At 39.5% G+C, this 15,126-nt stretch overlaps 1 protein-coding gene across 1 annotated transcript; it reads left to right on the plus strand.

The window, feature by feature from the left end:
• The first annotated feature begins 1,065 nt into the window (after positions 1-1,065).
• Positions 1,066-13,183, plus strand: irx4b (iroquois homeobox 4b). The gene is made up of 7 exons (XM_088327801.1): positions 1,066-1,290; positions 1,381-1,431; positions 2,555-2,710; positions 2,784-2,893; positions 6,453-6,609; positions 7,922-8,075; positions 8,771-13,183. The coding sequence occupies exons 2-7, from the start codon at positions 1,387-1,389 to the stop codon at positions 9,250-9,252; spliced, it is 1,104 nt and encodes a 367-aa protein (XP_088183927.1). The 5' UTR covers positions 1,066-1,290; positions 1,381-1,386; the 3' UTR covers positions 9,253-13,183.
• The last annotated feature ends 1,943 nt before the right edge of the window (positions 13,184-15,126 follow it).

Here is a 15,126-nt window from a genome sequence, read left to right on the forward strand (position 1 = left end):
TAAGGATTAAATAATAATCATTAAATTACCCTGTTACTGAAAAAACAACGCTGTTAAGTAACGATGTTATTTATAACCGCGTTAGTCCCAACACGAATATTCAACGCTCTAACTGCCAAGAACACAACTCTGAATGCAACAATTTAAAAGGATCTGTCATGTCCAGCATGGTCGCCGTGGCGACCGGCTGGCCCCGCCCCCTTGGCACCGGCTGTAGCAGATTTTCTCATTTGCGTGTGTGCATCTTAAGGGTGGGTTTTGGGGATTGCCGGTTGCGGGTTCATTGCATTACTTTGCATTATTCTGTTCTGTTTGACTTGAGGAAACCTGTACTTGCCCGTTCTGAGTAAAAGCCTGTTTTGCGAGTATTCCTAGTCTGAGTTCCTGTTTGCCTGTAAGCCTGTTTTTGTTTTTGTCCCTGAGTGTTGGACGACTTTTATTTCCTTAATAAAAGTAACTGATCGTTAACGCGAATGAGTTCACCCTTCCCGCCTCCTGCCTCCGATCTGGTCCGGTCTCGTGACAGGATCTGCATGTTCAAATCTACCTACGAAATACAAATGGATGCAGTCATTCCCCAATGATCTAGTTGATACTAGATTCCCAATCACGCGACCAAACCCCTACCCCCCAAAAACAGCCTGGAGAGGGATGGGCACCTCCAGGCTATACTTGCCCAAGACCCACCACAGGAACTGGTGCCCTGACGACACAGGCGGTTAAGGGATCCGTGAATGCCTTAGTGAACACGCCGCAGCTGGACACGTTGTTTTGGTAAATTGCGACTCTAAAATGCAACTCAACATGCAAAACTTCTCACTCTCTATTCAAACTCCTAATTTTGTAACAATGACAATAAAGGTATATTCTAATGCTCCTCCTGCTGTTTTGGGTCAACAATGCGCACGCATCCTGTGGTGTTCCTGGGACGACGTAGCCTGGAAAGAGGTCTATTCTTTTGGTCGTGACCAAGCGTGCAGACAAGCTGGCGTGACGTCACTCAGAGACACTCATTTAAATGGGTGGGGGGGATTTCACGTCGCGCGTAAAAGCTTCTCCTCTGGATCCCGCGCACTCGCGCATCTCGTGATAGTGGAGACAAACTCGAAGACGGAGCGAACAAAGGAGGAGGGAAAGAAATAGAGAGTTAAAGAAAGGAGGGAGGGAACGAAAGAAAAGGGGCAGGGAGCGAATAACATGACTTTGTGAACTCCAATAGTCGCTTTTTGGATAAGCGACGCGTCGAATGGCTGCGCCGTGCGTAAAAGGCGCAACAACTTTGGATTAGAGGTTAGGGTAAACTTCCTTTTTTCACTTAACGAATGCTCTTGTCAGGATGTTTGGTTTGGGCTAAATTCATTCTTATGCTATGCTATTTAGTCAGCCATGGCTTACTCTCAACTGGGATACTCCAACTCCACTCCGTCACAGGTAAATTCTTTTACAGTCTAATAAAATACATGTGTATACCTGTCACTGTTAACGTTTTATACTTTTTTATACTGTTAACGGTGTTTTCAACTTTTTAGTGATTAACTTTGTACGCTGTTTTATCATCTTTGTACATAAAAATACGTTTTTTTACATTTGTGTTAGACCGATCTCGTTTTACCCATATTAATCTGCTATTTTTAATAAGCAACATTAAATTTACTGCAAGTGAGGAAATAACTGCTAAAATAATTATTTGTGTTGTTTAATTGGTAAATACAATACACTTGTTTTTACCCTACACAGTCTGTTTTGCTGCGAGTAAGTAGGTGCTGCCTTGGTTTCGTAAGTTTTAATAAATCGTCGTCAAAACGACCGACTAAACTTCCATATGAGCATCCATTCATCCAGTAATTAAAAGAAAATACAAGATCCACACGATACATCCCGAGAATAAATACCAATAATACCCAATAAATAACCCAAAGTAAACATTAATAGTGCGGTCATGGTACCATAAAAACCTAACAGCAGCATAAGTCAATGTGAAAGCGCAATTGTGTCATAGAGAGTGCCAAAACTCAATTAACAAAACGAACATCCAATTATTTAAAACAGCTCTACGAATATATAATTAATAAAACGGTCTTAAAACGAACATTCAATTATCAAAAAAAAACTTTTCATCATAATTCAAATTTACATATTTTTAAACTATCAGAACAGCATACTTTTCACAATAAATTAATTGAATATAAGGGCAACTATTTTATTTAAAAAAAAACATTTTTAACCAAGTATGTTTTTATTTCAAAACATTCTTTTTAAATTACTTCATAATGAAAAGTATGCTGTTTTAAAATATAAACCAAACTACGTTAATCCAATTATAATGACATTTAATGGAAATATTTTGCTAAAGGCTTTAAAACTCAAAATGGTCGTTTTTATTAATCGAATTTTGGCACTCTTGGGCTTCCGTAGCAATAGGGTGGAGAAAGTTATGAGTTACACTCACCTAGTGAGGGGAATGGCAATCATTAATAAGAGGAGAAAATGGGTGAAATTGACAGCTATGGATGCAGTATATATTATGAAATCATTTTTTCACTTCTATTTTAAGTTTCTGATGGCCACAAGTCCCTTAGCTGGCTGTCTGGATCCGGGCTCCCCAGGACCCCATCTCACCTCCGGTCGCCATGGGATTTGCAGCCCGTATCCCAAAAGCCAAGCTTACTACAACACCTGCACCAGCGACGCCTCGACTATCTACCCCGGAGTAAGTCGATTGAGGAGACGGTGGGTGAAAGTAGTTTGGATGCTGATTATAGAGCAATTTTTTGTTGTTGCAGGGACATTTACAGCCTAAAAGTCTAGCCTCTGTGCACATGGGGGCCTCTCACACATCTGGCTGCTATCCTTATGAATACACATTTGGTCATTATTCCTATGACAGATACAGGTAAGAGTTGTTTTTTCCTAAATTGTGTTATAGAGGTAAGACCGGGCCTGAAAAATCCAACCCAAGTCTGCGGTGCTAAAGCCCAAACCGGCCCCAGCCCAACCAATTCACTCGATTTAAGCGGCCGAGGCCGAAGCAATTAAGAATTTTTATATTTCATCTTTGAGGACTCGGTTGGAAAAAGGTTGATTTTGGCTAGCTGTGCCGGCCTGCCACCCGCTCGCTCGGCGAAATCACCCCTTCTCGTAGTGCTGCGTGTATCCTACACGATGAAAAAGACACAAAGGACAATGACGAGTGGATAATTAAAAAAAAGGCAGCTAGAGAGAAGCCCAGCATTTAGGGCATTTTTGCCCGGGTTCGGGTTTGTGCCTAAGGTCTTACCTCTGGTGCACGGGTGTCAAACAGGAGGCTCGCCCGTGATTTTGATCTAGTGCACAAGAAATCACTGAAAGAAGCATGAGAAAAAATGAGCAGTTATAAATTTGTCCACTTGGTGTCACCCAAGCGAGACACTATCGGCAAAGCAACTGAAGGAGTATTTTTTCTCTTACTTTCTCTTTTTTCCTTTTTTTATCTCTCTCCCTCAATCTTTTTATCTCGCTCCCTTTTACTCTTTCTCGTTCTTTTTTTCAACATCTATTGCTCTCTCTTTCTTTCCATCTTTCTTTTCTCTCTATTTCTCTTTTTTATCTTTTGTCCCTCTCTCTCTCTCTCCTTTTCTATTTCTTTCTCTATTTCTAATTCCCTTTCTTTCTCTTTCTCAGGCTCACTCTTTTTCTCTCTTTCTCTCTGTGTTCTACTCTTCTCCCATTCTTCTCATCTTCCTCTTTATTTATTTTCCCCATCCATTTCTTTCACTCTTTTTTCTCTCCATATTTTTCCCTTTCTCTGTCTATTGTGCTCTCTCTCTCGCTTGCTATTGTGCTCTCTCTCTCTCGCTTGCTATTGTGCTCTCTCTATTTCTCTCACTATTTTCTCCTTTTTTCTATTACCTCTCTTATTCTGTCTCCCTAGTTATCTCTCAGTTTTTAACTTTCTCATTCTTTTACTCTCTCTCTCTATTTTTTACTCTCTCCCTCTCTCTGTCTCTCTCTCTCTATCTCTTGCTATTGTGCTCGCTCTAGTTCTCTTACTCTTTTCTCAATTTTTCTATTCCTTTCCCACTCTCACTCTGTTTCCCTTGTTTTCTTTCTCTTTCTAACTTTCTCTTAACAGGTACTCTGTCTTTCTTTCTTTTCTCCCTCCCTCTTTTTCTCTCTCCTCTTTCCCTTAAACTTAATAGTCTGTCCCTCCCTGTTTTTTTTAACATGTGGCTTCCAGCTAAAATGAGTTTGACACCCCTGCTCTAGTATGTTACTACTGTGATTGCTTTAAAAACTTGTAATCCATTTTCCTAAAACGATTTCAAGCGAATATGCAAGGGCATGAATGTAAATTTGGCATTGGTAGGCATTTTTACGTGACCACCTATATTGCAAACCTGTTAACCTCAGCCAATCGCCAATTGACGATCGCCAGTCCCCGTTAAAGTGATAATAGACCTGACGAAAACAACGTAGGAGTGCGGGATTTAGCAGACATGTTCTCCAGACTTTACAACAGAAACGGTCACGATGTCAAAGTATCTACTCCTATTGTCTTCCTGTGTCGAATACTTTGCTCACATGGCCGAAAATTAAATCCTTGATCCAGGATGGAACACAGTATTAGCAATATACGATTGTTGACTTTGTTGTACGGATTAAAGCTGAAACGGGCCGGTCGAGATTGGTTGTTAAAAAAAATAACAACTGCATTGTTTTATGGCGTACACAACAGTATAAGAAACGTATCAAATACAGGGCAAACGTATACAGGTATGCATTATTCCACGAGTGAATATACAAGGGGGTAGGTTTGATCTTGGCTTTGGTGATTTATTGTTGGGGACCAAACAACGATTGCTCGATATTTCGTACCTGTCATGTTATACGGTATACCCGTATTTTCATACATTTTTTAAATTGCGTCAATACATAAATAAATCTTGTTCTTTGTCACACCGATTTTGCCAATTTCGGCTCTGATCCGGATCGTCTTGGTCCCTGTAGCAGACGACAACGTCATCATAGATTGTTAATATTGTTGTGGTGTTCTACATAGTCAGTTTGTAGTATTTCCTTCGTAGTATATTTGTCTTATTACTTTAGTATTTTGTGTCATTACTAGTAATGTATTTCATAGTATTTTTCTTGTCATTTCTGTAGAAGTCATTTTGTAATATTCAACATTTTTTGTTTGTATTACTGTATAGCATTCCTGTCGTGGTAGTTTTGTTGTATTCCTGTTTTTTTTTAATCGTATTTGTCGTAATATTTCTGTTGTAGTATTTTTGTATTATAGTATTACCGTAGTGGAATTTTATGTAGTATTTCTTTAGAAGTGTTTTTGAAGTTTTTCCATTGAAGGATATTTATAGTATATCAGTAGTATTCATTGTAGTATTTCCATAGTAGTATTTTGTAGTGATTCTTTTGTATTTTGTAGCATTATTGCAAGTGCACTTTGTAGTATTTCTGTCATGATATTTCTGTAGTAGTAATTTTGTAGTATTTCATGTATCTTGTCTTCAGCATTTTTGTATTATAGCGGTATTTTTGCTAGTATTTCTTAAAAGGTATTTTTGAAGTATTTCCATTGTAGTATATCAGTAATATTTATTTTAGAATTTCCATCATAGTATTTTGTAACATTACTGCAGGTGTATTTTGTAGCATTTATAACATGATATTTCTGTAGAAGTAATTTTGTTTTAAATTTGTTTTAATATTTCTGTTTCCATTTTAGTAGTTTCTTCATTTTCTTTAGTAATTTTTTAGTATTTGTCGCAATATTTCAATAGTAATATTTTTATATTATAGTATTACTATAGTGGTACTTAGTATTTCGTTGGGAATATTTTTGAAGTATTTCCATAGTAGAATCTTTGTATTATATCTGTAGCATTTTTGTAGAATACTCGTATTTTTGTAGTATTTCTGTGGTAATATGTCTGTAGTGGGATTTTTTGTAGTATTTGTTATAATATGTCATTAAGAGTATTTATGTATAAGGGTTTTACTGAAGTAGTGTTTTAGAACTAGTTTTCAAGTGTTTCCATTGTTGAATGTTGGGATTTTATAATATTTCCCCAGTAGAATCTTTGTATTGTATCCGTAGCTTTTTTGTAGGATACTCGTATTATTATTTTTGTAGTATTTCTGTCGTAATACGTCTGTAGAGGGATTTTTTTTAGTATTTGTCATTATATTTCTTGAGTAGTATTTGTGTATAAGGGTTTTACTGTAGTGGTGTGTTTGTTGTATTTCTTTGGAAGTAATTTTGAAGTATTTCCATTATAGTATTTAGATAGATGCCATGTTGTGTTGGAAAAGTTCATGATCGCCTAATAAGGGGAATTGCATTCATTAATAAGGGTAGCAATTGGCTGAGGCGAACAGGTAAGGGAACATGTCCCCCTCCGTCTCTGCCGAAACTATGTCCTTGTGAAAATGAACCACACTCGAACCGTTTTCAGTTGCACCTCGTCTGAAGGGGCGTCGCGGCGTAAAAACGCTACCCGGGAAACCACCGGCACCCTGAAAGCATGGCTGCAGGAGCACCAGAAGAACCCTTACCCGACCAAAGGAGAGAAGATCATGCTGGCCATCATCACCCGGATGACCCTCACTCAAGTGAGCACCAAAACACCTTTTTGAGTCATTTACTGTCACCTCAACGCAAACCCTTTTCTGGTACTCAAGTCGAAATGAATTGTCTTTAATGGCATCGTCAACAATATGGTGAACATCGTTTGGAACGGAATTATGGTGAAAAATCACCCACAAAGGTTTTGAATATCACATAGAGACAGGGAAATCCAAACGCAGTTTTGAAATGTTGTTTTCATTTATTAAGGCAAAAAAATTATACAGATTTACCACAGAAATTTGACTATGGAAATACTTTAAAATATACTACATAGATACTACACAATATAACAAATATGTTACTAGGGAAATACTACAAAACTAATACAGCAATAAATCTAGTTATACTACAAAAATACTCCAGAAATACTACATAAATGCTACTTTGTAAATACTTCAAAATACTACATAGATACTACAGAAATATAACAAAGATGCTACCAGGGAAATATTACAAAATACTACTGCAAAAATACGACAAAAATAATACTGCAATAAATCTACAGTAATACTACAAAAATCTACTGTGGAAATAATCTAAAATAATACATAGATATTACAGAAACAAAACAAAGGTGCTCTTTTAGAAATACTACAAAATACTACTGTAAAAATTTTAAAGCACTAAATCCACAGTAATACTACAAAAAATACTACAGAAATATTACAAAAAATTTACGAAAAAGACTTAAGGCGTCGCTGGTGCAGGTGTTGTATTAAGCTTGCCTTTTGGGGTATGGGCTTCGGACTTTTGAGTATCACATGGCACAATGCTCATAATAATAATAATAATAATTTCCTTTGTATTGTCATTCTTTGTAACAATGTACACAGAACGAAATGTCGATACACCTGACCCGTTGTAGCGAGTCGATGCAGCCGCAGCCAACAGATGGCGCCGCCATTATACCAATTAGGTATGTCTCGGCCGAGGCGCGAACCAGCGACCTCCCAGTCTCAAAGCGGGCACACTACCATCTAGGCTACTGATGGCATGACTTGTGGCTTTCACACATAAGAAAAAAATCATAGTACAATTTAATCTTGTAGTAGTTTGCGTCGCAAACTGGACGATACATATACAAGTTTGATTTAATTGTGTTTCAAAACCAATTCGATGGAACGAATCAATTTAAAAACAAACGCAAAGAAATATAAAATGCAGATGTCTGCGTGTATACAGTATGTATTCACGAACTAAAGGACTTGGACAGGTCTCCAGGATAGGCCCCTCTGGCAAATTCTTAAACCCAATGTGACCCCGGATTCTGAGCAAAGTTTGTTTTGCATCTATCAGGTGTCCACGTGGTTTGCAAACGCCCGGCGGAGGCTGAAGAAAGAGAACAAAGTGACTTGGTCCCCCCGAGCCGGCAAAAGCGCAGACGACAGAGGCCGGGATGAAGATAGCGACGAAACTGAAAAGACTCTTCCAGGAGAAAAAGACCATTCAGGTGAAGTGAATGGCATGGATTTTTATTTTAAATTAAAAGCAGTGTCTTGAATACAGGAGTACCTCGTTTTTTCTGCGGGGGATTGCGTTCCATAGTGGAGTTGGATTGTCAAAACTTGCAAAATATGTATTCATTTATGAAAGCAAACCATATTGACAGACTCAAGCATTTGTTTTACGAATAAAGTACGACATTTTATAAACGTTTTTTTCTCTACACAAATAACCTCTGTACTGTCAAGTTATAATTGTGTAAATAATGCTGCTGCTATATTTTACGATGGACTCGGGAAAATATCCACTTTTTTACTTTACATAGTTTTTTGTTTTTTTGTTGCCAGCATGGGGATGTTATTTGTGACGTAAAAACACTTTTACCTCCCTCTAGCATATTGAGAGGTCCAACTTTGTTGGCGATAGAAAGCATCTTCCTCTGCATTTTGGTCCTTTTGTGGGACCGGAGTGTTTTGTCGACATGATTTAGAGAAACTCCAAATTGAAAAAGACTTGTGTAGGTCCATCAAGCTGTTAAATTCGTGTACAATAACCGCAACATTATTGACCCACAGGCAGAAAAGGGGCGGGGTAACTGTTTAGCCAAGCAGAATTCAGAACACCATGCACGATGTAAATAGTAGTGAAACTGAGAAAAGTAAACCACGATACAGCTAGGGATTACTGTCAATGTTTTTCTAGATCAACAGTCTGCTGACCTGCACAGCGACCTAGAAGACTTTGACCTCCTGGAGTCGGACGCATCCGACTCGGATCCAAAACCGCCGTTTGTCCCTGAGGAGAATCCAATGGACGGAAATTATCTGGGTTATGACATGGAGCCGCCGCCCACTGCAGATAGATCGTCTCCAGACTTCACCAAAGTCACGACACTTGAAGACCAGAACACCTTCTTCCCCATGTCGGATGAGCACAAACCCAAAATCTGGTCCATTGCCCACACTGCTTCATTGGAGCCGGACTACCCGCCGTGCATGCTGTCCGGCGGTCCCTCCCCAAACGGCTTTACTTCAGACGGGAAGCGGGAGTCGCCTGTGGACACGTTGAGGGAGTGGGTGGACGGGGTTTTCCACGCCGCGCCCTTCCAGGGTACGAACAACGGCGGCGAGACGCTGGTTCGACCGTTCGGACTTTTGAGATCGGCCATGTCGAGCCCGCGCTGATGTCGGCAGTTCTGTTGAGTTGATATTTTGCTGTTGAGACCAAATCAGTGTTCACAAAATTCCACATTGTTATCGCGTCGCACCGGTAGCATTCGACTAAGCCGGATGACATCTTTGAAAGCCGATCTTGTTCATTTTTCACATTTGACACCTTTCACAAGAAGAGAAATTCCTTGAGATTATTAAAAGTCAAGTCAGGTCATGTTTATTTGTATAGACTTTAATCACAAAAACTCTCAAAGGGCTGCACAGACCACTATTACACCATCCCCTGATCTAAAACCTACATGGGGGCAAAAAAACTCAAAAACCTCAGAATGTGGGAAATAAAGAAACCTTGAGAAGGGGCCGCATATGAGGTAATCCCCCTTCCAGGATGACCAAGCTGCAATTAATCTTGCAAGGACATCAATCATCAATAAACAGTCATCATCACCACAAAGTATTTGTAATAACAGAATTTCCAGTTGACAGCTTCCTGTCCGAGAATCTTGACCGATGTAGCAGGTTCTTGATGATGCCGTACATCGGGTCAAAGGGCTGTTACGATGCTCGTGCAACAACAAAGCTCCTCCTTCTCCCTCAAAGACAAGAAGCCAAGCGTATAAGGTCAACATCAATCATAAGCTATAGATATAAGTGCGTCCTATGCCTAGATTTAAACACTTCCACTGAGATTGCAGATCGAATCTCAGAGGGCAGAGTGTTCCACAGCAACAGGGCTAGAATGGAAAACTCTCTCGAACCTGAGGATTTCTTCTTGGCTCTTGGAATCCTTAGTAGACCATTGTTTTCCAAATAAAGTCATCAAGCAGGAACATAGAGGGAAATTAAATCAGAAAGATAGTGAAAGATCCATGCAAAATTTTGAATGACCAACAGAGCACATCGAAAACTGGAAGCCAGTGCAGGTCAGCTAATGTAACCAAACTTTCTTGTCCTAATATTACTTGCTGCAGTATTTTGTACCAGTTGTAAACGTTTTATTCTCAGCAATGGGAGACCAGATAGTAGTGTATTACAATAATCGATACTGGAGGTAACAATTGCATGACTTATAATCTCAGCATCGGACTGGGACAGCTTAGGGAAATAGTAAAAAAAACAATACTAAATTTTTCACAGTGATTCACTTTTAAACAGAAAACCTGATTTACACTTATAGGAGCGAATTTCGAGAGGCTTTTATGTTTATAGATGAGAGGGACATCAAACTTTTGATTGATTAATTTATATTTTAAATTTTTTTTTCCACTGTTTATCAAATACAAGGTTACAATGGGAACCCCTAATACCCCCAATAAGCAGGTTAGCGCCTTACATGGCTGCAAGGCCGCTATTGGGAAATGTGTAGCACATTGTAAAGCGCTTTGGGAAGTCATTGACTTGAAAAGCGCTATATAAATGCAGATCATTTCATTTTATTTCAATGGATTCAAAGTCGACAACTTTGATTGAATATTGACAAACCAGAAGGGAAAAAAAGGTCTAACGGGAAAAATGACGAACCTTATCTTCCTGATTCGAGGAAGCATTCCTGTCTCAAAAACACTCTTATTGTGTGGCGAAATCAATTATATAATTCTAAAAAACCAAAACAATTATTGAGTTTGTGAAGATACTTTTCGCTTTTAATTATTTTACAAATGTTGGAGAAAAAGATAAATACAGATTTTTAAACTAGTACATTTCTATATTTACAATCCAAAATATCCTAGGAGATCACAATTGGAACTGGTCGCCCCTCTGACACCATATCCAGACCGGTGTTGTGTTTTCAGTTGAATTTCAATTCTAGGTTGTACAAAGTATTAACTCAAAGGGGACCAATACTTTTGCAACACCTACTTTTCAGTATTTTTCATAGTAAATATAAGATGAAATGTCATAACAATTTGGTTCCACTTCACAATCGTTTCTCACGTTGAGTATTCTATCTTCAGTTTCAAGCCTGAAATACGGCAATACGTCAAACAGTTCTTGGGTGGGGGCCGATACATTTGCAAGCAATGCATATCGGTCTTAAATTTCCTAAGACAATGTACCTGAGCGAACATGGTTTGTGTGTGTATTTATACGTGTGCTTGTGGTTCAAGGGAGCGAAACGAGGTGGGGTGTGCGGGTCGGAGGGATCCTGGTCGTATTCAGCCGTGACTAATGGAAACACACAGAGGATGGTGCTGCTAAATTGTTAAATCGATGCCACTTCCAGCCGCGCTCCAGATATAGCCGCAATCAGCCATGCGTCCCCTTTCATTAGGCCGCGTTTGACTTTGGCATCCTGGGAATTCCGCCGCCACTAAAATGCACCGCGAGACTTAAGTCATTTTCATAGTAACTGTGAGCGGCAGACAATTAAGCCTGAGGGAAATAGACAGTGCTAATATGCTAAATGCTATCGAAATACAGTTCCATCTCTTTTTAACATCGCGGTGGGTTAAACTGTTGAATCTAACACTCGGGGCACTTAAAGTATCAGTTTTTTAAAAACAGTACAATAAGAAACTGTGTCCTCCCCACCCCCTGCTTTGTTCTCCTGTTTTCGATTTAGGAGCAGTGATAAAGTATTTATCAGAACAGAGGAGGGATCTTCCCAGGCTTTGTATGGAATTAACCATTTTACATTCAATAATTCAGGACGGATTCATCCGAGAATTTCATTCTCTTTCTGCTTCATAAATAAATAAGACCCGGGATGATAAATAATGACATCCGACTTATTTTTCTGAAGTTTTCTTCCTTCAAGTTGCTCAGTGAGGTAGTCTTAACCAAGTACAATAAGGAGGGTTGCAAATGGGCTTTTTTGATTTCAGAGCAACAAAAAGCACAATTTCAACTAATTTATATATCCCGTTTAGTGTGTGCGTGTGTAGGTGAACTAATTCTTGTGAAAATTTACACAGTTGTACTTTCGGCATCCTGTCTTTAGCTAGATCTCGTGTCAAGGCCCCTCCTAATAAAAACCTACACATTGATAGAGATTGCGTGGTCTGCTTTCGTGAAGTTTCAAAGGCTCTCTGGCGGCCAAATTGAGTACTACAGCTCCTGACCACCAACCACTCCAAGCAGCCAATCTTCTATTAGCCTATCAACGCCGGGGCCATTTTTCCTGTTACAATTAAATGAACACTGTATTTTTTTTTAATAAGCACATATGCAAAACAACGAGACCTCACAAAAATGCTGGATAGAGGCTTGTCAAATGACAGCATAGGGTACATACGCAAACACCTAAACCCAAGAACATCTTCCTTCTCCACGCCCCACCTCGGCTTGAACTTTTCGTGGTTGGCAACGTGTGTGTGTGTAGTCAAAAACATAAACACACAACAACAAAACATAAAATAACATGCAACGTCATCAGGCACACATATAGGACGCTGAAGTAAGTGATAGGGGGAAGCCACTTTTGGAAACATTTTGTGGTGGACCCTCTCGAAGGGTATCGTATTTTCAGGACCATATGGCACACCGTGTTAAAAGGCGCAGTGTCCATAGCTGGTTCTATTTCTGTATTTAACACTACACAGGGCACACCGCATATGTTGTGGGATTTCTCTGCTGCGACTGCTGTTATGCTAATAAATGATATGTCCCTGCATAAAACGTCCCCCCTCATGCATTCAAGGTGCACAATTTCCATGTCTTACTGTTCTATTTCATACCCCAATAATTAGATATGAAAACTTTTTAGTAATGTTTGCGACGGGGGACATTTCATGCAGTGGGGGGAGGCATTTTTCGGCACAAGCATACAAGTATGCGAGTTCAAATATACAGCGGTTGCAAAACCGAGTTTGGTTACGGTTTATTTAAGTATCGATTACAAAATAAAACACATGGATCAAAAGGTGTCGGAGTTCGTTTTTCAGCTTCCTCTATTTGCGAACCTTCGATTCATGAATCTTAAATTATTTCGCGCCCGCTTGGTTTCCATGTTTTTCGGCGTAGTGTTGAAATAAACACACCATCACAGACGAAAACACTGAGAGCATTCAATGGAGGGGAAAGTGAGGTTTGGGTTTTAATGAATATTTGGGGAACAACTCTCTTCAGCCTATGGTACCACAAATATTTAAATCTCTAGATACGCTAGGGCGTTAGCATCCATGAGTACTTCCGCAAACAATGCATCCTCCTCCACGCAAGCTGGATATGATGGCGTTCAAACAAGAGACGCATACAAGTCACAATTAGTTAGAGATGTGAACAATCTCACAAAACCGTTGGATTTCACACCAAAATCAGAATGGAGCAATAAATTCTGCAGTGTGAACAACTGCCTCATTGTGTCTTCGGCTACACCTGCCGCTTTACATCACACAATTAGAATTAAAAAAACGAGACTTTTCTGAGCGCCTTATGGATGTGAAAATACAGTACTTGGTCTTTTCAAGGTTCAGAAAGAACATGATATCCTTAAGCCACAGAGAACAGGATGGGTACCTTGGAGACTTTCAATGCTAGCAAAGATCTGAAGGCTATAACATCCTTTGGGTAGGACTTTAGTGTCTGTTACACCAAATATTCCCAGTAATGGGTTAGGTTAAAGATTCACCTGCGGAATAGCAGACATTGTATTAAGATATTCCTTTCAAAGGTCGTACAGGTTGGGGCAGCAACACATTATATGACAGATTAAAGGGGGAAGCACGACATCTATAAAGTCAAGTCACATTTATTTGTTTAGACCTTAATTACAAGATGTCTAAAAGAACTGCATAGGTTACAATTACACAATCCCCTGATGCAAGGAAAAACTCAAAACCTCAGCATGAGGAAAATAAGAAACCTTGAGAAGGGGCCTCACAAGTGGTAATTCCCCTTCCAGGATGACGAGGGAGCAATAGATTTAGCATTAGGTGACAGTACACAAAACATAGTAAACATCAATAATGAGAACAATAGGTAACATGTTGTATTTTGCCCAGAAAGTGCATGACACCATTGATGCCTCAAGCCTGTAACATAGTCCTAAGAGTCACAACAGCAACAACGTAGCTTCCCATCTACTGGCTGCTCAACGCAGGCGTTGACATGCTTCAGGTCCAGATGCTGGTCCGCTGACTCCTCTTTCTTTGTCCTTCACCCTCATTTCACCAATAACCAGGCAGCCTGAAAGAAATTTCAGCATCTGATTGAGACAGCATCGGACAAATCTTCGCAATATTACGGAAGTGGAAGAAAGCTATTCTAGTAATATTTTTCAAGTGTAAGTGAAACGACAGATTAGGACCAAATATAACACCTAGATTTTTGACCGAGTCACTATGGGTGATATTACATTTGTCGAGGTTCAGGGCAGCAATTGAGAATAAATCACGACAATGAGCTGGACCAACAATCAACATTTGTTTTTTTCCTGGGTTAAGGCACAAAAAATAAGTGACGTCCATCTTTGTATCTCAGTAAGGCAGGCCTCCAGATTCCTACAACTTAACTGACCAGTTATCTCCAGTGGCAGATATAGTTGAGTGTCATCTACATCACCCCTATCCAGACATTGTGAGAAAGTTTGGTTTTGGAATAATGGACTTAAATAGGATAAGCCCCGGCCTGGCGCAAGAAGTTGAAGTGCAAATAGGCTTTTTGAAGAAATATTTAATGACCATTTTTATTGTTATCTTTTATTATTTTCCATCGGATTTTGACCGCATCCAAACAGAGACTTAAGAAGAAGCATCGGCGTCTTGAAGAATATCACATGGCATCCGAAGAAGAGGCTGACCCCTCTCTTGAGTGGGGTTAAGAGCTATGAGTGCACACTGCCTTCGTGCTCTATTGCTGCAGGCGGAACTTTCCTCTTGAGGATGGAAGCTTTTTTGCACAATTAACTCGTTCGATACTGGACCTTTTCAGATCCTCGTTTAGCTG

This window comes from Urocampus carinirostris, chromosome 2 (assembly GCF_059441175.1).
Source record: "Urocampus carinirostris isolate Australia breed hairy pipefish chromosome 2, RoL_Ucar_1.0, whole genome shotgun sequence".
In the NCBI taxonomy this organism is placed as follows: domain Eukaryota; kingdom Metazoa; phylum Chordata; class Actinopteri; order Syngnathiformes; family Syngnathidae; genus Urocampus; species Urocampus carinirostris.